This window comes from Ursus maritimus, unplaced genomic scaffold (genome assembly GCF_017311325.1).
Source record: "Ursus maritimus isolate PB19 unplaced genomic scaffold, ASM1731132v1 scaffold_1, whole genome shotgun sequence".
NCBI lineage: Eukaryota > Metazoa > Chordata > Mammalia > Carnivora > Ursidae > Ursus > Ursus maritimus.
The window spans coordinates 50,455,726-50,482,816 of NW_024423343.1; the positions used below are offsets into that span (position 1 = coordinate 50,455,726).

The window sequence follows — 27,091 nt, forward strand, 5'->3', positions numbered from 1 at the left end:
ATGTTACAATAATGAGTCATTAGAATAACAACTACCAGACCGCTTTCCAAACCCTGATCATGTCACTCCTTTGTCGTCAGAAAAAAAAAAAAAATCTACTCACTAATCATAGAGGATCCTTTCCTCTTCTTAAGTCTATTCAACATTCCCGAATCATACCCAAGTTCTTCTGCTTGTGATTGTGAAACACACTTCACCTTTTATTTTCCAACTAAAAAACTCCTAAACTTGTCTCGTTCAAATACTACTTCCTCTGTGAATCCTTCTCAACCAAAGTGCATTGCTTCTTCTGCTTTGTACATGCTACTAACATGCTATTTACCATATTGTATTCAATTCTTTACTCTCATGCATATGTCTTTTCTAGACCTGAGGTCTTAGAGGTCAGGACTAAGATTATTCTCAGTTATTTGCATAGTTTTTGTTCCATTTCAGATACTTGCTAAGTGTTTATTTTTAATGAATCATCTCTACAGACAGAATCACTGGCACCAGAAACAGTAAATGATTTTATCAAGAAATAAGGGATAAGAGAGCTCGGCTCCAAAGCAAATGCCTAATTCAAGGAGAAGGGAGAAAGAGCTCCTGGGAGGATGAGAAGGAGCAGACCTAGAGCAAGGGAATGGCACTGGAGTTCCCACGAAGAAGGTTTCAAGAAGTGGTGATCACTCTTCAAGTATTCTCCAGTCACAGAGCGGTGACCAAGAGTTCTTTGGGGACGTCTGAGAGTTATTTTAATAGAAGTAGGTGGAAGCAAGATTCATTCAAGTATCATTCTTTCTTGAGTTCATTCAAAAACAATTACTGAGCACCCATTTCTCCAGAACTCTTTCAAACCCTAAAGAAACAGCAGTAAACAAGATGGAGGATTCCTCTCCACACGGTGTCAATACTTCAGTAGAAGAACAGACAGTATCAAACCAGACGAATAAATGTATACTATAATGCTAGGTAGTGGTTAGTGCTGTTTTAGAGAGTTAACAAACAGGAAGTTAGGCGGGAACAAAGAATCACCTCTGTCAGAGTTGTTAAAAGCTGAAATCAATTACGAGATTACCTTGTGTTCAACAGCAGTGCCTCAGGGTAGGCATGAGGGAAGAACAAGAGGGTAGGCTAACGGGTAGGGCTCCTTCCTCGCCCTTTAAACAAAAGATACACACTTTTATATGTCTCTCCTATTAGGATTTCGTAGGATTTCAGTGAGAAGAAAGATCATACACTGCCTTATTTTAGATGTATAGGATACTTTTTAAAGTGTTTCCATAAAGTTTAGTTATAAAAAAAAGGAAAAGTATGCAGAATGAAGATGTAGCTAGCGTAAAAGACCATTTATGGATAGGGAAACGTGAAATGTCTATAAAAAAAAAAAAGTAAAGCCTAATATTGCTATTAAGGACATATGAATGATCACTTTGTAGATGGTATGACTACTACTAAATTTAAGTTTAAACAGAGTCTACGGAAATCCCAGTTCATAAATTTGCTGCACTATATTTAGAACTTTGAAAATCTTAGCTTTATAAGACACTATTTTCTCTTTTGAATCATACAGTGTTTAGTCTGATGCTTAATATAGGAACATATTAAATGCTCCAAAACCATAAAGATTACAAATACCTTCTTAAAACAGATTTCACTTTGTTGAATCCTGACCAAAAATGCTGTACCTTCAGAAATGACCCAATTTTCTCACAATCCCTTCTTGCTCTTAAATCAAAGGAACAGACCAAGAAGACCCCATTAAGGCCCTATCAATTCTCTGTTTTGATTTAATGCCTACAAGATAGACTGGCAAGATAAGGTGAGCAGAACTCTTTAAACTGAATTGTGAAGTGGTCACTTTCTACTCCACGACAGCCCCCATAATTTAACACTCAACCATAAGCAGTAATTACCTACATTTCTACAACTACTGTGTCCACTTTGGAATAAACTATGCCCACTTTATATTCTTAAAGGGAATATCATCTACAAAAATTGTGCAAACTAATATTTTATCAAAACACATCTTGTTTCCCACTGTTTTCAAGTCAACAAATTAAAAGCATTTCATACTTTATCTTCTGGTAATATTTCTAATTAAAGACATTCACGACAGAACCAGTAATAAATCCCCATTTTGAGGGATGCGTAAAGATCTTTCTTTCAAATTAGATTTGGATCATCATAAAACTGACAGAAACTTCAGCTCCCTGAAGGACAAGATGTGAGTAGAAAAAAACCAGAGCAATTGATCTCCTGCTTCTGGAACATCAACAGCTTCCCATCGCCCAGCATGCTCCATTTTTAGAGCATGAGTACAATACCAGAGTTTTTACTTTCATCAGTAAAATTAGCCTAAGAATCTAGATACAGAACTCTGGAATAAGAATAGCTTCAGCTTCTATCAGAATCCCATCAGCAGCCTCCAGTTGGTGAGCAAGTGGACTTACCCAGCCTGAGTTGAGGTACACGAACACTCTGCCTTCTTCCCTGATGACGCTCTGCATGGGAGCCCCCACGAGGAGGTCTGAGAAGCCATCTGCGTTGAGGTCCACAGCACACACAGAAGCTCCAAAGTAAGAGCCCAGCTGGCCCAGAACAAAACCAGATCCAGTCACCAAGGGAAAAAAGCAAGGGGATTCACAAAAGCCCTCAGGGATACCAAACGCGGAGACATTACCTTTTTTCCTTTCATTTCATGTAAGATACTTAGTTCTTTTGCATCGATGCTGAGTATGTATGCCTGCAATCGGGACAGGAAGGAGAAAGACTCAGACCGCTAGCACGTTAAAAAAAATCTTCAGGGGATGAAAACGTCAATCTGCATAACTTGTAACTGCTCAGAGAGATTTTTGAAAATCCTGTTCAGAGTGATTCAAAAGGTCTAGGGGAAGCACATTCACATTAACAGGACTTCCTTACCAAACTGTCTTCTCAGGAAGACGATGGTATTGATCCCCGAGGGCACAGCAAGTGCTCTTTGCTTCATAAGGCTCAGAAAAGTTTAGTAATGTCCACACAATAACGTAACAAAAACCAGAACCAGAAAGAACACCTTCTTTCCGGTCTTACCCCAAAACATGCAGCTGTCTCAATAGCCCATCATTTGCAAACTCATTAACCAGTAAATACATTCCCTGGACATCTGGACATCATTTTATTTCAAGAACAGTTTTCTCATAAAAAAGAAAAAGCCTCATTTGACTCATAGAATTTCTCCTTAAAGCTTTTCTAATGAATTTCATCTCAAAGCCATACAACTTTTCACCACGAAATGCGGTGCACTGCTCAACTCTAGCCTTCACGTCTTACCATTTTGGCAGTTTCTTCTTTATTATCTCATCTCTTGTGCAATCTTTTTGAAACTTGGTGAAGAAATAAAAGTAAGAATGTAATTCTTACTTTACCGATCTGTTCATGTTGAGGGGCCCCTCCCACTACTTCAGTCGTATGTGGACTCCGAAAATGACCAGCTCCAACCGAGTAGCCTTCAAATAAAGTGGAGAAGAGTGGGAGAGTCATCATTTGCAATAGGTAAACTATATCATTGTAAATCCATTTGTAGAAATAATGGAGACTGAGCTCCAAATGATTACACTAAACAGTTTTAAGAGTATTTAGCTTAGCAATATTAAAAACTGGACATTTATTTTATGCCTTAAACAGTTATTAGTATGTGGTACGGAACTAGGTCCATGGCTTACATTTCCAAGTCCTAGAAATTAAAGATAGCACTTTTACATTTGGTTAGTCTCTATGTAGTACCAGGACATGCTAGCCTCTAGGATTACAAACAAAATATTTTAGGGATCTAAAATAGAACATTTTAAACTTTAAGTAACTTCCTAAACTTCAACTTTTTTGCCATGAACTCTTCCTATTGTAATAAACCTATTTGATGACACAAAAGGTAAAAGTTTTATTATATGACAAAAGGCATAATGCTAAGTTACATTTTTTTTTTAAAGATTTGAGAGAGAGAGAAAGCATGCACACCAGCAAGGGGAGGGGCAGAGAGAGAGGGAGAGAAATCCTCAGACTTCCTGCTGAGTGGCGAGCCCAACTAGGGGCTTGATCCCAGGACCCCAAGATCATGACCTGAGCTGAAACCAAAAGTTGGATGCTTAGCCAACTGAGGCATCCCCTAATTACATTTCTTACAACACTTCAAGATATCCTTCCAACCATAAACAAGTAAATGTTGAATTATAAATGAATTCCCTCTGTTTGAAAATGAATTCTTACTGTATGAATGGGAAAATACTGCTTTTTCTTATTCTAATTATGTCTGGTATAGGCTGCTTACATTTGAAGCACATGACTTAAACAAACCTGTATTTTCTAAGAAGCTGTAGGAAAAGCACCCCTTTCACTGTAACAGAGGAATTATACCAGGAAAATCTTGGGTTCTGTAAAAATACAGATTATAAAGTATCCTATTGCGCAGGAGAAGGAAATGGAGGGGGAGGAGGAGGAAGAGAAGGGAAAGGAGAAAGATAAGAATAAACTCTGGGAAATATTCTAAGAACTTATGAGGCAAAGGTCAATGAGCTGTTTTTAGATCCCTTTGCTTCATAATGTCACCCATTGTCTAGAATGCTGTTGCCAGCCCCACGGACTTTCACTTGGCCCTTTCAGAAACTACACTTACTCATACATGATGAAATGAATTCATGCGGCGTGCTTACGAAAGTTCCTGGGCATGGTAAGCACGCAGCAGATGCAACCTCTACAATAACAAGCTGACCACCTGAGACACAAGCTTACAAGAGTACACTAAGCCAGGAGTTCTATCTAGTCTAACAACTGTATATTAATGACTGTAATTACAAATGTAAAATATTAAGTTCCGTAGGTTATATCCTTAAAGAGATCGTTTCTGAACTCTTTAATCGCTACTGGCCATTTTGATCTTCTGAAGAGACTAGTAATCACAAATAAGGGAACCCTGCATCTAGACGACTGAGATGATCGGAGTTTGGTGGTTTTTATACAGTACCTAAGTAACTTCCAAATTTTACTTGATTATTTGTATCTAAAAAAGCCTTGTATTTGTTTGTAGTTATATTGTAGACAAAAAGAGAGCCAGTCCAATATGATGATCCTGGGGCTCCCATCACAATTAAATCCTGTAAGGAAAAAAAAAATCATCATCAAAGTTGAAATGAAAATCCAAAACTTCCTCCAGATATACATTTTAAGTAAAAACTGATGAAAATACATTTTTATAATACATTTCTAAAATCTGAACTTATGATAAATTTAAAAACATATCAGATAAAAGCCAGAGAAGCCAGCTAATGAATTTTCAACTATAAGCACAATTTCGGAAAAGAAACTCTCACTTCGCATTTAGCGGTGGACTTCAAAACTGAAGCAAGGATCATGGAATACTAGACTAAGCTTTTAGGAGACAAGCAATGTGGTTTCTGTTAAAGTGAATTGTATCTGAGTCATTCATTAGTGCTTATTATGGAGAGAATCACATGTTGTCAAAGAGTGAAAAGTGGAGTTAATTTATTCCTATTTGCAAAGAGCCATTGACTAGTTTTCTTAACAATGTTAGCTTAGGAAAAAAATAAATCCAGTGGAATTTGGGGCATATTTGGTGATAAATACAAATTTAGGAAAAGGAAACAAAAAGGGAAAGTTAGAATGAACAGATATATTTGGTGAAATAAAAAAACTTTTAGCAACCAAACATATTTAACATATTTCTAATTTCCTAAACAATCCTGAACTCTTAAAAAGTTCAATTTAAAGTTTTTTTTTTTAAACACAGTAAGTAATATTTATGGAAATTGTTAAACCAAGGCTTGATACAGTCTGACCACATAGATTCAGAAAACATTCATAAATTCTTGGTGGGTTTTGAAGAGAAACTGGGAGATTTGGGGCTTGAATATAACTGACCTTTGACTGGATATCCTCGAGTGTTAGACGAAAAAAATAGAGCTTGGGAATATGTCTAATTTAAGATGATATTAAATTCTTAAATCTCTTAATTTTCATAATTTAAATGAAAGATATAGATTCATGTGCTTTTCTCCCTCAACTACTAATTAAAAGTAACATATTTGGATAGAAATTTTAAACATCTAAGGAAATACCAATAGCTACTTTTGATTCCTATTAAATGATGAGCACTGGGTATTATATGCAACTAATGAATCATTGAACACTACATCAAAATCTAATGATGTGCTATATGTTGGCTAATTGAACACAAAAAAATTCTTGATGCAGGTAATACTCTTTAGTGTAGACTTTCAGTTGGTCTTACATGGCACAGCCATCTTAAATATTAACTTTTTCAACGTATATGTGGAATATTAACTAGTAAAAAATAAATTGTAATATACTCAAGTTTAAGAGACACATTCAGAGGTTATACAATTTTTTTATTGTAAAGCATAATATCACAGGCTAAATCTTAAGAATTAAAATCCTATATGTAAACATTTAAAGCAGCTATTTTTTTGGACTATTACCTCTGTGTAAAAGCTAGATATTCCAGCTTGACATGATGCAAAATTTTCTCCAAATTTTTTCACATAATCTAAAATGAAAAATAGGCAAAATATGCATAATTTATCTTAATCTTTACAAATATATCTTTCAAGGTCTATATTTGATACTATTTCATTTTAAAAGTCACTTTGATAAAATGTAATATCAAAAATCTTTCATATTAATCCTCAGATATTCCTCCAAAATAGCAATAAAAATATTGAAGAATATTGAACTGTGCCTCTTTTTCGTGGGAAGAGCATGCAGCATACACTCAAACTGTCAAGTGAGTATGCAAGACCGATGTAGGACTTGCAGCTTCCCGTCCAGGTTTGCATTTAAAATAGGCTTCCTCAGTTGTGCCCGGCCGAAAGTGGCGGGGAGTCAGGATCTGCTTGGAGATGGAGGGTCTCCTACTACAGAGCCCCCATGACTTAACTGGATGCTTTTGAGACTTACTAGGAAGTCAATCTCTGCTTCTGCTGAAGAACTGACCTAAGTAAACCTCTATAAAAATAAGAATCAGGACCACATCTTTGGTTTGGCTTTGCTAACCAGATAAATTAAATAAATTGTTAAGTCATTTGGAATTACTAGTCCTGGCCATGATTTTTCACTCCATTTTATAGCTTCCCTGATTTTTTTTTTTTTTAAACAAATTTCCCCACAATTTTAGGTGTTCTAAGTTTATGCCATCTTGAACTTTTTGTAGAATGTGGCTGGGTGTATCTGAACGGAACAAAAAATTCTACTGTGAGAATGTTTTAAAGTATAAACCATAAACCATTAAGAACAAGAGAACAATAAACATATAGAACACTAAACGGAGTTTTATTTCAATTAAGAATTTAAAATTCACCTTTTGACATTCAGAGGCAAATCAGAGATACGAGATTTTCTGAGACATCGCTTACCGTAGAGGACCCCAATATGAATAGAATAACAATTTGCATGCGTGGTCAACATTTTGTCAGGTAATAGAAACGTTCTTTGGACACTGTAGTAATCATTTTGGTTAGAAAAAAGTGGAAAATGGAATACCTATATATTGAACTGAGTTTTCCCAGACACATTTTTAGAATTTTAGTTCTGCTACAGATGTGTTTTTAATGTTAACATTCACCCCTAATTTTGCTCACTTTAGTTTATGTCCTAGCTCTGCAGACACTATTGTTACCTAATGGCTTAGAATTTTCATGGGAAATCTTTTCAAACTTAATATACCAATCCCTTGTCAAGGAATGCATGGGATTAAAAAAAAAAAAAAGGACACAGTGAGTGGGAAAGATCTGCTGACACTTATATTTTCATCTTTCTGAATATTTTTGGAAGCTAAAGCAAAAAATCTGAACAGTTCATCTTTCTTGCCAGACTTTTCATCTCAAATTTTCAATCATAATTTCATGATTTTAAGTTTTTGATATATGCTGGGCATTAGACTTACTTATACAGAAAAACATATTTAATGTGAAAGTGGATAATCAACTATATTCTAGAATTATTCAAATGTAACTGGACAAACTTCTGTTCCTAAAAACACAAAGCACATTTTTTTGCAAATACTACTGCAACTGAGTAAAAAAAAAGAGAAATACTTTGAATACAGCTATTTTAAAGATCTCTCCCCCATCCTCTGTACACGCAAAATTGAGAAAAATTAAGAAAAATTAAAGGCATTCACTTGTTTCTCTTGATCCAGTTAATATCAAAATGATTCCTTACCTTGATAGCATGGAGCTATTCTTTTACTCAGTTCTGTTCGTAAATCAGAGGGCATTCCATAGCAAACACCCGTGGGGAGCTTATTTTCATTCTTTATATAAAATATATTTTTCCATCTATGCCCACAAGTCTAAATAAAACATAAAAGTAGACCAAATGATATGAACATCACACCCAGAATATCCGAATCCACGATGTATCAGTGGACTAACCCTAGTAACCTACCACGATGGATCCATTTTCCCCCGGCTGTCTGGAAAGCGTGACCCCCAGCCACTGATTGTCTCTTTCTTCCAGACAGGTCTTTCCACAAGGTTCTCCATGAGGGCTACCTACAGCATTTGAAAATAATGGTCTCATTAGTTATCTTGAAACCATGCTATTCTAGGGCAGTAGAGAAAATAAACTCGCTTATCCCAGGCTTTCTCCTTCAGCCACATACAAAGTGCCCTTGACTCCGGATCCCCTGTCAGCTCATACTCGGCGAACAGTAGGGGGGTAACGCTGTGCAACACGACTGTTCTCTCACCAAGTGGTTTGTGTTTGTAGAAATGACCTCTGCCAGGTAACACCATGAGGAGATGGGTAACCAACATGACTGGGGGGAAGCAGGTAGCAGGAGACCAGTTTGAACCAACACGGGCCACGGGCTGTGAGGTTGCAACGGCAAGGGTGTCATCTGTGGCAAAGAACCTGCACCTTCGCTTTGATCATGTGTCTAGTGTTACAGGCAACACGACCAGAGCACTTTTGTAAGACATTTCTTGCGTGGAGACTTTAGGGGAAAAAAAAAAGAGCAATATGGTCCTCAGTGCTTAAGTCACAGTTTCTAGAAGCTGGAAGGGGACAATCGAGCACACAGAAAGTCACTGTGTCTAGTTAGCATATTAATAATGCCTAGCATTTAAGACACTCTGCCCTATGATTTACATTTAGTTTATTGTGACTATTTTGAACAAAATAAAGAAGACCTGAAAAAAACAGATTATTTCAGCAGTAAATAAAACACATCAAAAAGCACTTTGGCAAATGCATGAAGAACCAGAAAGCCAAACAGAAGTACAGTATTTCTCCGGGGCAGTAGAGCGCTTCTAAACTATAGGAGAAAACGTGATCTTCCCAATTTTTTTTTTGTTTTGTTTTGTTAGAGCGACTTTTTTGCTTTCTAGCTGGGATCCCATTAACGTGATTTCAAGTAAGTGTTTTGGGGGAGTGTAAGATGCAGCATCTTAAGAATCCTTTTGCTGACTTTATCCCCACCCCCTTCAACTGCCCTGTGACAGTTCCATTCCATCTGAGCTTAATTCCGAAGGTAATTACATTTGCATCAGGCTGACTGGATAAGGATGTGGAACTTGGGTTTACTTAATTTTGAACCCATCACTGGTAACATGTTGTCATACGTTTATAGTGACCATTCTCTAAATCATTAGGCACCCTGTCCCCTAGAACCTTGACCTCTAGATAAAGCTTCCTGGGCAAACTCATAATTTATGCCTACGTAAATAAGGCTAATATTTTGGAAGTTCAATGAGTTGCAGTAAATGTCCTGGGCAGGAGAAATTTTGTTTTAAGGAGAATAGAAAGAGGTTTTGTGTATACATTTGTTCTCCAAAATGTTGTTCAGGATGAACAGTGAAACCCTTCAACACAGCCGAGTTGAACAAAGTTCCCTAGCGGTTTCCCTGAAGATTGATTCAGTAGGTCCAGGTGAGGCCCAGACCTCCCCAAGTGATTCTCGGGCCTGGGACCTTGTTACAATAGAACCTGGAGAAGGTTCTTCTGGCCAGGTTTCTTAGAGAATAGGGACTACTGCCACCTATTGGTAGCAGCTGCCGGGAGCACTTGAGAACAAGGAAGGCGAGGTCTGAAAAGAATGCTGGGGTTGACAAGCAACATCAACGTGGAAGAAGAGTTTGCTACAGCCCAAACCGTGATAAAAGGTGGTCCAGGTAGAAACATAACGCTTCTTTGTTAAAATTAACAACGGGGGCGCCTGGGTGGCTCAGTCAGTGAAGCGTCTGCCTTGGGCTCAGGTCATGATCTCAGGGTCCTGGGACCAAGCCCCACACCGGGCACCCTGCTCAGCGGAGGGTAAGGTCTAACACAGAATTGTTACTGTGGTTACAGGATGCCAACATAAGTGAAGGAAAGTGAAAGAGAGAGACAAACACAAAATTTTAACTTTCACTGTGATGTAATTTTCAGTTTGACTTTTCACCAAAACTGCCATTTATTTTTACTAATGTCAAAATGGATAAATGGTGGACCGTCTACCCGAGGGTGAAATTCCAACTATTTACAATAGACACTTCAATAAAATATCTTCTTGGAAAACACCTAAGTCTTTCTAAAATTATTGTCCCTCAGTTAACTAAGGCAACTGAGCGAGAAGAGAGTTAAGGTTAAGAGAGAAAGGAGGTCACAAATAACACCTTAGCGCTATTCAAATGTGGCGTATTTCACGGGCGCCTTCGTCATGATGACACGGTTGACTATACCCAATATTTAGAAATGAATTTACTGTTCTGGAGGTGCCACCCTGAAGTTAAATATAGAGCCACAAAATACCATGTAAACTGCTTGATGGCAATGGCCAAAAAGTTTTTATGTGAATTGTTATTGCCGGTTTCTTAACTGAGCTCTTTTAGTCGTAAATTTAAGATGAAAACCAGAGAAACTGGTGTTAGGCAGTTTTCTGGGGCTGTAGATGATTCCCCATTACGTTAGCAACACCACGTGACACCACGGAAACTTCACTGCTCAGAGCCTCATCCACTGTAGCCAAACGACTCATGTTCCTAGCTTCTCAAGCTCACTACCTTCACGTGTTTTTCTCTCCATGTCTGTGTCTGCGAAGCTCTCAGATCTCTGGGACTTACAGGAATCACCCCCTCCTCCCCGCCAGCTGCAGCTCAGGCCTTGGACCTGAATGACACTGCCCCCTTTCCTGGTCCTTCAGCTTACAGATCATAGGACTTTGCCTGCTAAGGGAAGGAACCAATTCCTGTAATAAATCTCCTCCTATTTATCTACCCATCTACTACCCACCCACCCCACTGGCTCTGTTTCTCTGGTGAAGTCGAACACAGCTACCACATTCATTGATTCACAACTATCCTACTTTTAAGACTTCATAATAGCCTGATTCATCGTGGCCAGTACTCCATCGCGTTCATTTTTATCCCCCCCTCAACACAAAGCCCAGAAATGTGTGCTGATAAGGGTCAGTAAGTTAAACAGTCCAAAACTTCAATTTTGATTGGACTAAGTTTCTATTTGTGTTTTTTTGTCTTAATTTAAAGTGTGCACAAAAGGAAGCGTGCACAGGCAAAAAGAAATTTCTCAAAAACAAAGCCATGAAACGACCATTTTTCCACATGAGAAATAAAAACAAATTCGAATAAATTGGTGCACAAACACAGACTCACGTTGATAGGGTTTCTCCTTCCCACGTCCTGACACTACTTTCGCCACAGAGACAGCACCCAACAGCGACGGTGATACCTGGGTGCTTTCAACACTGATCTCAAGACTTTCAGTTCAAAGAAGAGCCTGGAAGTCACCACTGCTGGTCTGGGGCTTTACTTAATTTCGAGGAACTTCTTGGCCTTTGCTTCTGCAGGGCTTGCAGAATCCTGTCGGAGACGTAAACCCTTCGCCTCATCAGCTTAGGCTCAAGGCCGTCTTTAGAGCTTTCCCTTAACCTTGCTTGCCCGAGGTCACGCCTCTAGAACGCGTGGTTCTCAGCCATTAGGATCACGTGGGGGAGTTTGTAACAAGTACCAACACCGGTTTCCATTTCTGGAGGCTCAGTCTGGATTAAGACCCAGACGTAAGGATTTGTTGAAAAAGCTCCCCGGCCAGGTGTCATGTGCAGTTGAACTCGTGCTCTGCAATGTAAACGGTCATGCCTTCTCCTGTATTCCATCATCTTCAAAAATACTCCATTTTCAAAATAATTGTAATACCTTTTTGTCCCCCTTGGTTTCAGCTAGATATCAAAATAGGATAAGAAATTGTAAAGTAAGCAAACTTTCTTCATGTAGAAATACAGGATTTCTAATGTGGTCAGAAATGATTATTATCAGAACTGTCATGAGAAAGTTAATTCTCATGAATTTCCCTGACAGGACATCATAAATAAACTCAGATTATCTTTATATTTTATCCAATGTCATACTGAAATGATTTATAATCTGGTTTTCAATTCAGCTCATACATTTCTAATCAAAACTCTTGGTAAATCAAATCAGCTTCATAATTGAAAAAATACTTTACATGGTTTAACAGAAAAGAGGTCAGCAGAAACTGACATGGGATCATCTGCCATGCTTTTATACAACTAGAATGACTAATCTTAGCACAGCTGAATCCATTTTCCCAGTAGATATTAAACATACAAAGCCACATAAAACCATATTCTTTATTCTAAAAATTAGGCCCACTTTTCCTTTTCCTTTTTTTTTTTCATTTGGGAAGGAACATACAAGATGTATGCTTTTACTTCAGTTTTTTATTTCTGTCTATGGATTTTGTATCAGTCCGTACACGTGTATAAACGTGAATGAGCAGCTCATTTTGTCAGATGACTATAAAGGCCGTCGGGACAAAGCCAGTTAGGTCCGTTCTTCTCCATCCCTGTTTTGTTGTTATTCACATCAGCTTTAGTGTCATTGCTGCGAGTGCCAACGTAGACAGAGACTACGGAAGCCTAGATACTCACTCTTGAATGTCACCTCCATGACGGCAGACGGCCTGCTTCCTTGACTGCAGCACTCGCACGGCGCAGAACGGACGTTACGTACAATAGGCAGGAACGAAACACATATCTGCTGGGGGAGGGGATTCTGTAACACACGGACCCTCACAAAAATCCTTTATGAGGATGTGTCTGCGAAATTTTCAGCCAACTCTCAGGAATTTGAGCTTTGGAGAGGTCTTCTTCCTTCACTATTATTTGTCTCTACTTCTCCAAAATATTATCCCCTTCAGTTTTAAGATAGTAACAGATGGTCTGAAGGGAAACAACATTTGCAGGTTTGAAGATCTTTACAGAGTGTGATCTGGGGGTAGGACGATTTAAGACGGAGAATCAGCTGGGGCCCGCAGGAGGGGCCTCCGTCAGAGGGTTTCTGCGAGGATCGTGTGCAGTAAATGCGATACCCGTGGAGTGCTTGGGCCAGAGCCTAGCAGAGGAAGCAGGCAAATGTTCGTCGATGTTGACATTATTATTATTTTAAGGATTAAGCTAAACATGATTAAACTGCACATATGGCGTGTCATATATCCTCCTCCGTAAAGTATTTGTGGCCCATCACAGCCAGGCCTCATCACTCCCGTGTAAGTCTTCTAATTTTCACAGCAGCAGCAGGGGACTGTTATCAATCCCATTTTACAGAGAAGAGAATTGAATCTGAAGGAAGTAAAGTAACTTCCTTGAATCCAGGGGGCTGATAAATGAAAAGGGTTAGAATGAAACATCAACGGCGTGTCAGAAATCGAACACCTCTGTTACTCGCCACTACTCTGTTGCATATACGACAGAACTCGATGACAATTTCAGAGGTCTGAATGACCTGAAATCAATTTCACTTTCTAAATCTTTTGTTTCACCTTAAAATGTGTAAAATATCACAAATCTGCCCACAGACTGTTCAGTCAACTTTCTCGTGCTCAAGAAAGATGTCACTTACTTAGTCCCTCTCTTGTCCTGCCCTTTTCCTCAATTTAGATCGGTTCTCGGTATTTTGGCATTTCCACTGAGGAAGGCCCAAGGGGAAAGGCCAGACTCCGCGTCCTTCTTCCTACAACTTGCTGACAGCTTGAGTGAAACATTTTGTGGGTACGGGAGCCTGGGACTTTTGGATGCAATGACATGTTTGGTTAATTTACCCGCGTCATGGTGCTTTGGCTTCCCCGTCGGGTCAGACATTTGACTGGGGCTCTCAGTCTGACTTTCTAGCTACTAAAACAACATACACACTTATCTGATCTTTCAGAAACATGATGAAATTTAAAGTTGCAGAAAAAGAGTGAGAGCCCTTCCTCCACCGATTCCCCTTTTTAAGTTGAAGTTCTCTTCCGTTGAATGAGTCCTATATAGTTCAAATTTTTCTTAAATAATCCTGAGACCTAGATGAACACTGTTCTATGTTCTATAAAGAGTCATTTATTCAGGATATCTTTATTTGTAGAAGCAATAATTCCCGAGTACAAATAATGGCACAATTCCTTCCTCTACCTAAATTCAGAATATTAGAAAAACAAATGGGATTAAAAGTGAAAATTCAATTCAACTATGAAGATTATCATAGATGCCATAACCTCAGGGTTATGAGGATCACAGAAAATGTGCCCTTGTGCCTATAAGCCTTCCTGGCACCTAGTAGGTGTTCATTAAACGGGAAATGTTTGCGCCGCAGCATCCCCGCGTTGTGTTGCTTTAGACTGCACCAGCAGAGGGCGCTCACGGCACTGCGAGATTTGGTCAGCCGGCCTTCAGCCCTTTCCGCCAAGCTGACCCCTTCTTATGGTTTTTCTTTTCTTTTTTTTTTTTTAAATATTTTTTTATTATATTATTTTAGTCACCATACAGTACATCCCTGGTTTTTGATGTAAAGTTCAATGATTCATTAGTTGCGTATAACGCCCAGTGCACCATGCAATACGTGCCCTCCTTACTACCCATCACCAGCCTATCCCATTCCCCCACACCCCTGCCCTCTGAAGCCCGCAGTTAGTTTTTCTGATCGAATTCTAATTACTATTAAATCCATCATGTTCACTATATTAACCTATGTACTTTTCCCACATACCTAAATAAAACATGGTGGTGATATTTCTAAAAGATAACAGCGATGTTTATGAATTCAACAGCAATAACAATAATTCCAGGTCATGAAAAGTAAAATGCCAAATTTTGGAGATGACAGGACATGAGAATACTGAACTTCGAAGACCATTTCCTCCAGCTTGTCTGGAGTCAAGATCTCAAAGTAAGCACAAAAGGGTCAAAATATTGAAATAAACATCAGAATTAGAAACAAAACTCAAAGTATTTTCTTTCTGGAAGAACATGTATTCACATGTCATATTCTCAGGCTTCCTTGTCCAGATCTGATAATGGCTAATAATCACTCCCAGTGTAGGTGAGAAACAGCTCACAGATCCACAGGCCTGAAAAAGCCGGCCGTTTCAGTCCTCTGTTCCATTTTATTTTATATCCCTTTTTTACTTTCTATTTTTATTTTATTTTACTTTATATGTATTCAGAAAGAGTTCACCACAGAGGTAGATGTCCCCAGGCAGAAGAGCCAAGTTTTAGGGCTGCAATTTTATAAATCAGGGTTGATCCTGAATCATCACTAGACCTCAAAATTCTACAAAACCAGGTCACTTGTGAGCTTAATTCTGGGTTATGGTTCTTGTCCACGGACATTAGGCCCCAACTTCTTCAAATTCCTACAGAAAACCGAAACGTCTTTTCACTAACTACAACGTAGCACAACTGACACATTTGGTGAACATAATTTAAAGAGAGACCACTGTCTTAACAATAATAACTAATATTTATTACATGCTTCCTACGTACCCAAGCACACTTTTAATACCATGTAAACATATATATTAACTCCTTTAATTTTCATGACATCCCTATGAGCAGATATTATCATAATCCAAATTTTACAGATGGAGAAGCTGAAACAAAGGGAGGTTAAGCATCTTGCCCAAAGTTACACCTCTAATAAGTGGGGAACGATTCAGGTAGACACTGTCAACCGCCACCCTATACTACCTACAATGGTGGCTATTTCCCTGTGAGGCAGGGAAAGAAGACAAATACTGACATTGTTTACAAACCTACACAAATCCGATTTCTATGATAACCTACTCTTATAACACTAATTTCCAACATTAGAAAACAAAGAAAGAAAATTCTCTACTTCCATGGTTTTCAGTTAATCTCTTGGATTTACAGATTCATTTGAATAACTATCACTAATAGATGAGTGTCTTTGAAACAACAATACAAAAATGTAAACTGAAAGAAAAAAAACAACCCTCTAGGGAAATATGCTCTCAATGGTAGGTGGTCAATATTGAAGCACGCTGCGTGGTTTTGGAAGTTACAAGGTAGGATGGAAGAGGTCAGGAAATGCGAAGTATGAAGTATGTGAGAGAAATAAGGGTTAGTCAGGACCTCCATGGCATTATCCTATACAGGGTCAGACTGAGATGAGGAGTTACAGACATCAGAGGACATGTCTCTGTCCAAAGTTTAAGGATGGGATAGGATGTTAGACAATGATCTGCAGACAAAATAATGACACCATAAAGAATACTAAAAAACTTTCACAAGACAACAAGAATGGTATCTGGTGAGGCAGACCTAGAACGATTTCACAAACATAGGGTATACATTGAAAGAATCTTCAACACAGGGTATTATTTTTAAAGGACATGCCTAATCCATTTCGTACAATATTTCCTATAAAAGAGGTCTGATGACTAAGTCCACATGCTTACTATTTCTGAACATATTCATTGTGAATTATAGAATTTCAAATAATTTATATGAAAAAGATTCCCTCCCCCATTGTTTTAATTTTGGGGGGCATCAGAACAAACACACTGCATTATTGAACACTTGTAAGTCCACTTCCATGTTCTAATTTGATGTTTTCAGCTGTCTTAAAATTAAAAAAAAAAATCTCTGTTTTTAAAGATGGTCAGTTCCAAGCTCCCTGTCCCAGAAGGGGGTATTATCATTTAGATTGCCTGGTATGAGCAAGCAGAATCTTTGGAACCCGGGGCTGGCCCAGACCTCTGGAAATGATGCTGACGTGTACAACAGAGGAATCACTCAAATCTGAGAAATGCATCCATCCCTTTTGCATGTATTGAGCTTTTTACTATATGCTCATCAAAAGTGGCCAGAACACGCTCATGACTCAGGTGTCTGCTCTTCCAGGAAACCTTCTCTCATCATTCAAACAATTTCTTCTCCCCCACTGTGTCTCTATCATGTTTAACACATATTCTCATCATTGATGATCCAATGTTTACCTGTCTCTATTGTCATCTAGAGTGAGTTCTTTGAGGGCTTCAGCCATGTCTTACTCAACTTTCTATTCCTACTACCTAGCATAAGTAAACAATAAAATGTATTTAATTAATGAAGGAAGAACCCAGATAAAAGAGTTGTTGACACCTGCTACCAGTATTTTCTTACTCCTTACTTCTCCTCAACCCTCTATAGTCTCTGGCCTTGCCACTAAAACTGGTCTTACTAAGGTTTCTCATGAACTGTACTAAGTTCTTACACCTTGCTTGACCTCTTGGCAACTTTTGATACTGCCAACCACTTATCTCTTCTCACGATCTCTCATCCTTTGACTTCGGTAATGCCACACTGATCAGATCTCCTTGCAACCTCTTTAGCTTCTCCTCAGTAATTTTTTCAGGCTCCTCTTTTCTTCTCCAGTCATTCTCAACCATGGATGAATACTGGTATCATCTGGGGAACTTTGGAAACCCTAATGCCCTACTAAGGGTTCTGTATTCAATTTCATTGTGTGTGGGGAGGGGGGGGTTGGGGGGAATGGTTTCCACCCCAACAAGCAATTCTCTGACACTAGCTGGGTGCCCTACAATTCAGCTCAATTCTGACACTATCTGGTGATAGCATCAGATCCCACAGGTTAAGGACTTAGTCCTACAAAATGTCCCACCCCAATACACATACACCTACACAAACACACTTCAGATGCCAATCAAAAGTCCAGATTGTCACCTACTCTTCTAACCAACTAGCCATCAGAAGTTCCAACTATCCCGTCCCTGGGTTTGATTAATTTGCTAGAGCACGTCACAGAATTCAGAGAGGCATGTTACTTCCTAGATTACTAATTTACTGTAGAAGGATATAAGTCAGGAACAACCAGAAGGGAGAGAGGCACAGGGTAAGGCACGGGGAAAGGGACGCAGCTTCCACTTTCTCTCAGCATTCCACTCTTCCCCGAATCTCCATGTGTTCACCAAGCCAGAAGATCTCCCCGCCCTGTCCTTTAGGGTTTTTACAGCACCTTCTTTACATAGACATGACTAATGAAATCATTGGCCATTGGTGATTAATTCCACATCCATGCCCTCTCTCCATCCTGGAAGTTAGGGGTGGGACGGAAAGTCCCAACCCTCCAATCCCAAGTTTGGCTTCACTGGTAACCAGTCCCCATCCTTACATGGGGTCCAGGAGCCACCTCACTCACAAAAGACACTTTTGTAGCTCTCTTCATTTAAAATTTCCAAGTTTTAGGAACTCTGTGCCAAAAACAGGGAATAAGACCAAATGATATTTCTTACTATAAATCACAATGTCACACCTACCTAGACCCACTTGCAGAGATTTCATTCATTTAGGATGTGCCCAGGTATTATTTTCTTTAAGATTGTATTTCTTTATTTGAGAGAGAGAGAGCGTGCATGAGTGGGGGGAGGGGCAGGGGAAGAGGGGGAGAAACAGTCCCCCCACCGAGCAGGGAGCCCAGGACCCTACGATCATAACCCAGAGCCAAACACAGATTCTTAACTGACTGAGCCATCCAGGTGCCTGAGCACTGGTGTGTTTTTGTTTTTGTTTTTGTTTTTGTTTTGAAGATTTTATTTATTTGTCAGAGAGACAGAGCAGGCACAAGCAGGGGGAGCAGCAAGAAGTAGGTTCTCTGCTGAGCAAGGAGCCTGATGTGGGACTTGATCCCAGGACCCTGGGATCATGACCTGAGCCGAAGACAGACACTGAACGGACTGAGCCACCCACGCATCCCCTGAGCACTGGTATTCTTAAAGCTCTGCAGGAAAATCTCATTTGCAGCCAGAATTGAGCAACTCTGTTCTAGCCACTTCTCAAATAGTAGGAATCCTCTGGGATCTCTCCTGAACCCTCTGATCAGCCTAGAGAGCTTCTAAGTTAAACTCATTAACTCCTATGGCTTTGATTGGCCTCTCCGTCCACCGCAGCCAACTCTGCAAATTGCCGCTGGAGACCCCTCCTGCCCACCAGACCCATGCACCCAACGCACCCTAGATATTTATTTCCCTGTCTTCTGTGGACAGCACAATCGTCCATCCGATGGCCCGAGTCAGAACCCTGGGTGACATCTTTGAAACCTTCTTCCCTTTCATCTCTCTCATTTAATAATTACCAAGACCTGTTGCGTCTGGCTTCCAACTAACTGTAGAACATCTGTTTTGCTTCATTCCTGCTGCCACTGTCTTAGTACAAGCACTTATCCAAGTAGCCTAAAAAGTAGCAAAATCTTAAAATTGTTTCACTACCTTCAGCCTTGACTCGTTCACTCCAAAGCATTCACTACCCTGCAACCAGAAGTATCTAAAACACAAATCTGATCACAGCACTCCCCAGCATTAATAACCTCCAGAAAATTCATACTCCTTAACCAGAGCTCACAAAGTTGTACAAAATTAATCCCTGCTTAGCTCTCCAACCTACCATCCACTTCACACTCCACAGTCCAATTGTATGAATTATTCTTTCATTTCAAAGATGCCAATGCTCTGAAAGACCTGGGTCATCACACACATTGTTTGCTCTGTCTGGCACCCTTTCCCATAAACCTCCTTCTCCAGCTAACTGCTGATTTTTATTCAGTTCTCCACTTGAACATCAATTACCCAGGAAGTCATCACCTGATTTTCCTAATTAGATTAGATCTCACCATACTTTTCCTATAATAACCTGTCCTAACCTCCCTCGGTGCAAGGACCATGTTTCTTTCCTACATCCAAGTTCTGGCCCTTTGGCACCCCTTAGTAAATGAATGAATGAATAAATGACCCACATGTAAAACAGATTGCCATATCTGGCTCTAGAACTCTTACTGAGGGGAGATATTCGTAGTCATTAAGAACATTACTCAGTGATCAAGTAAACTTAAGGCAAAAATGAAATGCATTTAGAAAACCTCAGCTCTCAAATTAGATGGAAAACATTCTTTTAGAGATGGAGTCTGGGAAATTGCTGGAAATCAGGAAACTTAATTCTCTTAACATGATAGTTTATTAATGAAGCTCTCTGTCTTGATTTTCTGCATAATTAGAACTTATGTTCAGGGACAATTTTTCAAAATGACCAGTCTGTATCAGTCTCAACTTCATAAGGTACAATTTAAAGAGTATTGCAAATGAGAAAGAAAAGTTATCAAGAACATTTTGAAGTTTCAACAGTGTGAGGTTTGCCTTTTAATGTTAAGCTAATAATTCCTGCAAATCAGGCAGAAGTGAGAATGAGGTCATCATTCATTTAATGATGCAATGCTAATTAACCTTTTCCAAATAGGTTATTTAGTATTACCCTGGAGGTTGGCTAGAGTGATATTTCTAGAAAGAAATCTGAAGGGGAATAATGATGACCAACTTGTGATGGATCCTTGTTCTTTCCAGTAAAGAAAAGAGAGGCACAAGCAAGAACCTTAAAGGTCTAGTAATTACGCAGCACTTGGTCTAGAAAAGAAAAGTGAAAGTCCTATTCATTTATGCACAGACACTGGAAAGCACCTGTTAAATAGTTAGTGTTTTTCATGCAGGGAAATTATATTTCTCTAGAGCAGTGCTGTCCAGTAGAAATTATAATACAAGCCACATATGAAATGTCTAATTTCATAGTAGTCACATTACAAAAGTAAAAGAAATAAAATTAATTTTAAAAATATACTTTATTTAACCTGACACATCCAAAATATTATCATTTAGATATGTAATCAGTATTTATTTTAAAATATTTATTTTGACATATAATATCTAAAAAATTAAAGAGATGTTTTATATTCTGTTTTTTGCACTAAGTCTTTGAAATCCAGCATTAATTAACATTACAGCATCTCTCACTGCAAACTAGCTACATTTCATGTGCTCAATAGCCACATGTGGCTCCTGGGCAGTGTAACCATGTAACTTTAGACTCTATTACCCAGATATGTGTGTGTGTGTGTGTGTGTGTGTGTGTAGCATGCGTATAATGCTATTAGCAGTGACTCCAAAGTAATAAAAAGATCTGGAATGTCTTTAGAATGACCAAATAAGGACAGTCTTTTTAGTATAATTTTATAATCATTTATGTATTTTATTATGTTCTAATTCTTTGAATATTGGTAATCCATGGAAAGTCTATGACTCCATATGGTAATGGAGTCATTATTTTTAATGCCTTAATTTAGCAACCACGTGTGATCAAAGTTTCCTTTAGAAAGGCCTCAGCAAGAATAAAGAATGCCCGAGTGGAAAAGCAACTGGACATGTGAAATCACTATGGCCTCCTCAGACACAACGTGTTCGGGAACAAGTCTGGGCTCAGACCTTCCTGATGGGGAACCCACCTTCCTTTGGTTCATAGAAGGAAGTACCAAAGAATGAGAGGAGAGACACTTTGGCAGGCAGGGAGGTGGGGGCAGCCTGTCTGCATGCAGGACGAAAACACCTCTTCTAAAGTCAAGTCACTTCATTAAAAGGGGTATCTTACTCTCAACACCTTACCCCCTGAACGTTCTAGATAAATGGGCATCTGTTGCTCACTTCTGATTATGGCTCCAGTGAATATGCCACAGCGTGTGACAACATTATCCAGGGGTGATGGCATGCAATGGGAGGGTACTGATCTCCTCTCTCGAGGGAGGAGTCCATCTGAGTCAAACTTTGATGTGAAATTCTAACTGAGACCTAAAGACCAGTCTGCGTGCATAGTACTTAACGTACTAGGAGATGGGCACCATTTTACAATATCTTCCAACTTCATCTCCTTGACAGCAAGTTAAGCCATTCCAAATGAAAGAAAACACCTTACTGACATGGCAATCATAGCTCAATGTTTAGTTACTACCATAAGATTTTTCCAGGGGGTTCAACAAGGAAATGTTTTTCACCATGTTTCATCTCAACTGTTACCTTTTACTTTATACATTTAACTTTTTGTTTAGTTTAATTGTCCCTATTTATTAGCCTCCACCTGACTATAGCAGATAACGTACAGATACAGTTTTAAGTCGAACACAGGGATAAAAAGAAATAAATGAATACTTCTTAAATGTCTATTATATGTCAGGTATCGAGCTAAGCATTTCCTATACAGTATAGTTACCCCCATTTGAGACAGAATAACTGAAGCCGTTCTTATAATCTATAGAATTAGAATATTGTCTGTATCTATAGTTACATATTTTTTTCTTGAAGATTTCTATAGAAAATATTACATAGCCCATAAATGTGATAATCCTTTCATGTCTTTTATTACCAATTTATTATTTTTAGTGTTTCCTTTCTAGACTTCATCCCCAATCCCTTATTTTACAGCTTCAGGTTACTTCTGAGTTTGTTCTGAATAGAAGCACACCATTTCTTTATTGAAGGAATAGAAGACATATTGTTTAAAATGTTACATGAGAAACAACTTCAGTCAATTCTTTTGCAAATATTCCAAGCTATTACCACAGATGGGAGTATTTCAACTGACTGACCAGAAAACTTGTTTTTCTTTTTGCCTTTTATCTCAGTTAACACCTTCTTTTTTTTATTGACCAAAACTTTGAAACTTAAAAATGTCACTTGGCTTATCATTTCTAATTAATTCTCTTATTCATCAGTCAGGTTGATGACAATCAAACTTTCACTTTGCCTTTATTCATTTATCCATCCATTAAATCTTCACTTAATTCCTGTTTGTGGCACATGAATCATGTGCATATTTCTCTGAGGATATGTCTGTAGTCAATCCCCAAGCTCCACGTGCCCCCAAATTTAGGTTTTCCTTCCATTTTGACAGGCATTATTATCTCATATTGTGTGTGATATTATGACATGATCTTTCCAGTTAAACACAGACGTCTAGAAATAGATTCAGTGCCCTTCCAGACAGGAAGTAGGCGCTAAATACCAGTAGTTACAATGCCATGGATCAGGAAGCTGACAGGACAACAGAAATGAAACTTTTCCTTGCTGAGACTCTGTCAAGATCCTCTGGCAGATCAAGTTTGTCTCCCCTGCTCCCTAATTCTTCATCCCACAACTCTTTCATATCATGAAAATTATGCTTTGCAGTTTGTTCCAAATGGATAGGGCTATGGACGTTATGCCTTCCTAGTCTGCCTTCTGGGATGGAAGATACTTAATGAAACGCTAGCGCTGATCCCACATGCCACAGACAACTGCTAGACTTTTCTGGATGCTCTCTGAGTTCTGTGCACAACCTCTTTGAATTCGTTCTAAATGAGGGAAACCAGCTTTCCGGTTGGAGAAAAAGCAAAGACTACTATAAAAAGAAAAAGGGGCTAAAGATGCTGTAGCTTATCCCAAAGGTCTATTTATAGCAAAGATAAATGTGAAAGAAGTACCAATTGTAACCTTTTATTCACCATTTACAGATGATATATCATATTGGACTCCTCATTTAATTTTTTTGCACTGAAGATGCACAAAGGAAAGGAAAGGGCTTGGTCTTTGGAACCAAGCTGACTTGATTGAATTTGAGGTCCCATCTTTCCCTCATTAGCTGAGTAACTTCAGAAAAAGTACTTGCAACCCTCTGAGTCACAGAGTCCTCATGTGTAAAGTAGGAACAATGCCAACCATGACCCAGTGGTGCTTTGAGGGGGGAGAGGGGAAGCAACATATAAAGGAGTGTCTAACAGTGTTTAAAACAAGATAGGTCTAAATTAATATTAGTTCCCCTTTCTTACCCCACGTGTCTGTGCAAAACAACTTTGCTTTTGGTTTTGAAATGTGAACTTTCTCCCCCCTCCCCCGATCAAAATACATTTTTTCAAGTTGTCACCTAAGAAGAGACATTAAGTAATGACCTCAAATAGAGGTATCCATTTAACATGAGAGTTTTGGGAGAGAAAAATTAACAATTATACCTTAGCCCTCATTTTAATTATAGTAACAGTGGAGATGCCAATTTTTCCTTGTGCTCTTCTTTTACATTTCATATTTTAAATAAAACTATAACATTTTCTTTTTTAGAAAGCCCTTAGGCTCAATGACAGGATATGGCGTCAATTCCAGCTGCTATTCCTGACCTGCTCCTTAGCCTGTCTTTAACAAGGCTGATAGGTCAAAGATGGGAATAAAATGCTTAAGCGATGGCCTACCTGGATCCTGTCTTTAATGTGCTGAGAGACTTTAAAATGTATTTTACATAAGGGGGAGAGAGGGAGAGGTGAAGAGAATGTATCCTAAGAAACTTTCCCGTCCATAGTTTTGCCCCGGTACTGCAACCATCCTTGTAATCAAAAGGGAGAAAAATGTTGATGGAAAGAAGGGAGTCACTTTTGTTTTAACAAGGTTAGAGGGTTTGGAGTTACGAGTGAAAATCGTTCATTTTAAACTAGAATAGGCAACAATGAGTTTTTCCAGGACTTGTATTAGTTCCCCCCTCCTCCCCCCCCCCCGCCCGCCCCCATCCCAGACCCAACTCACCCAGCTGGAGCTGTTCGCAGTTCAGGTCTGGATTCTTTCCGATCTTGCATCTGTAAATCGCTCCGGGATTGACCACTGAAGCGTTGGCAAGCCAATTGGCCGTGGGCGCCCCCACTATGAGCCTACAGGGAGAAATGTGCACGTGCACGCAGACGTGAGCTGTGCTGCCCACTGAACTCCTGGTCTCCACAGATGCAGCTGGCAGCGGGGCCGCTCCCCCAAACCTCCTCATCCACCCACCACCTCGCGCACTCAACCCGCCACCCCCAACTCGCAGCTCCAGAGCCTTGCGCCGGAACGCACCCCAGGCGGGCCACCCCCACATCAGTTCGCTTCCCGAGCGGATCCAGCGAGCTGGCCGTCGCAGGGCTCCCCTTCTGGCTCCTCCAGAGGGAGGAAAGTTTGAACTGGGCAGGGAATCCCTGAGGCGCCGTTCCCTCGCGGCTCTCGGATGCCCAAAGCGCCCAGTGCCAGTCCACTCACCAGCGGTTCGCCCCGTGGCTGTGCAGCACCACCGAATAGCCGAACAGGGTGTTGGGGGGGCCCTGGTAGAGCAGCGCGCTCTCGGTGTCCACGTTGTAGGGGCGCCCAGTCGGGACCTCCAGGCACAGCAGCAGCAGCACTGCCTTCCAGACGACGGCCCCTCGGGGACCCGGCCCGCACCTCGCTTCCCTAGCCATGAACTCTCGGAGGAGAACATTCAACACCGAACGGCCACTGTCCCAAAGTTGCGCGGGATGAGATGGTGGGCCAAGGGGAAGAGCGCCCCAGGAGAAGTGCAGCGTGTCCGGCGCCGGCGGGCGAGAGGGAAGGAGGGAGGGAGGGAGGGACCGAGGAAGGGAGGGGAAGTCAGGCCGCCGCGGGCGGAGCAATCGAGGTTGATCTGGGATGCGGCAAGCCACCGGGCCCCACGCCCCGCTTCTGCAGCCGGGAGCTGCGGGTGCTCGCGCGGTCCCGGGGCGCCGGCCTCTGGGTGGGGTCCCGGGCGTGGTGCGGAGCACAGGACCCGGCGCTGTCTCACCCCACGAGCGGCTGTAGGGGGCGCTGGGGGACCTCGGCTGCGCCCGACGCGCGTCCCGGCCGGGGCCTCCCAGCCCGCGGAGCGCGGGATGACTCTGGGTTCCTTGGCTTAGCAAGAAGGGAGCTGGAAGGGACACGGGACTTCGCCTTTTAACCGTGGTTGAGCCCTGGCTGCAGAGCGGCGTGGCCCCAACCTGACCCGCGCGTGCACCACGATGAGTAGGATCTCCCCGGCCTGCCTGGCGTGGCCCAAAAAAGGCTGGCCACAAACTAGGGCACCAGGGCGGAGGCGGAGATCTTTCTGTTCCTTTCGTGGATAGTTAAGCTCTATCTCTGATTGGGGGGGAGGGAGCGATGGCGGAGAGGGCATAAGCAACCACTAGAGACATCAACCAAAGGCCACAAATTAAAGCCAAATAAACAAAAAGAACTCCCTGAAAGCTCCTGAGGTACGCTTTGGTGACAAAGACGTTATGGCTATTCACTTCAAGAGCCCTGCACCCTTCTATGCCTACTTCCTTCCTCCCCACACTTCCTCTGAAGTCCGGCTGCTGCGTTCCTGAGCAGAGGAGGGGTGATCGGGTCAAACTGAATGGAGCACGGTTTAGGCTGTTGCAGAGTCCCGCGCGGAGGCTAAGTTAAAGAAGCACTAAAACTTGCCTCACTTTAAGGGTATCTCCGTCTGGTTCTTGATACTCCTCCTTTCCGTGCATCTGTCGTTGCCCCCAGATACACCTGCCATCAGGGGTGCAGACCCAGGACGAGGTCAAGGGAAAGACACCACAATGAGCCCCTGAAAATGCACCGGAGACCCACAGCGCAACATACCTGAACTGGGTGACAGTTTTTATCCTAATGCTATCCAGATGTGCCTCAAGTTCCAGAGCAACTAGAGAGACGGCCATAGCTGGTTAGGCTGATATTTGCAGGAGATGCAGGTCCAGTTTTTAATTAATACTATACGAATAAAAAAAGAAAGAAAAAGGGCTCATTAAAGCCAAACTGAAATAGCACGTCTTCAGTTGTGATGGCAGACACGTCATTAAAATACTTGCCGCATCTTTTCAGCGTATTCATTGAGCAGCGACTATGCTAAGCCCACAGGATACCTCAGTGAGCACGGCAGGACAAGCCTTCAGGAAAATTTTCAGCCAACAAACTTTTGCTAACTAGAGAAAGTTCTGAATGAGTTAGGGACACTTAGAGATTTGAAGGACAAAGAGGGGTGAGTTAGGCTGAGCAATTTGAGAGGAGGAATGAGAGATGATGCTGGCAGGACCAGATAGAGGAGCAGGGAGAGCGGGTCTTGGCTGGAGCATTTAGCCACCCACACATGGCTTAGTACTACAGGAAGCTGACTAGGGAAGCA

General features: G+C 40.6%; 1 protein-coding gene across 1 annotated transcript in view; it reads right to left on the bottom strand.

Annotated features, from left to right (window-relative positions):
* The window catches only part of ITGA4 (integrin subunit alpha 4), a 75,543-nt gene extending 49,551 nt beyond the window's left edge, over positions 1-25,992 (bottom strand). Inside the window, exons 1-9 of the mRNA XM_040643228.1 lie at positions 25,186-25,992; positions 24,703-24,824; positions 8,440-8,546; positions 8,215-8,344; positions 6,474-6,541; positions 4,982-5,111; positions 3,385-3,470; positions 2,663-2,725; positions 2,433-2,570 (exon numbers count right to left, since the gene is read on the bottom strand). Of these exons, the coding sequence (XP_040499162.1) occupies positions 2,433-2,570; positions 2,663-2,725; positions 3,385-3,470; positions 4,982-5,111; positions 6,474-6,541; positions 8,215-8,344; positions 8,440-8,546; positions 24,703-24,824; positions 25,186-25,382 (1,041 nt within the window). The 5' untranslated portion in view covers positions 25,383-25,992. The remainder of the gene's footprint in view (positions 1-2,432; positions 2,571-2,662; positions 2,726-3,384; positions 3,471-4,981; positions 5,112-6,473; positions 6,542-8,214; positions 8,345-8,439; positions 8,547-24,702; positions 24,825-25,185) is intronic.
* Between the last annotated feature and the right edge of the window lie 1,099 nt (positions 25,993-27,091).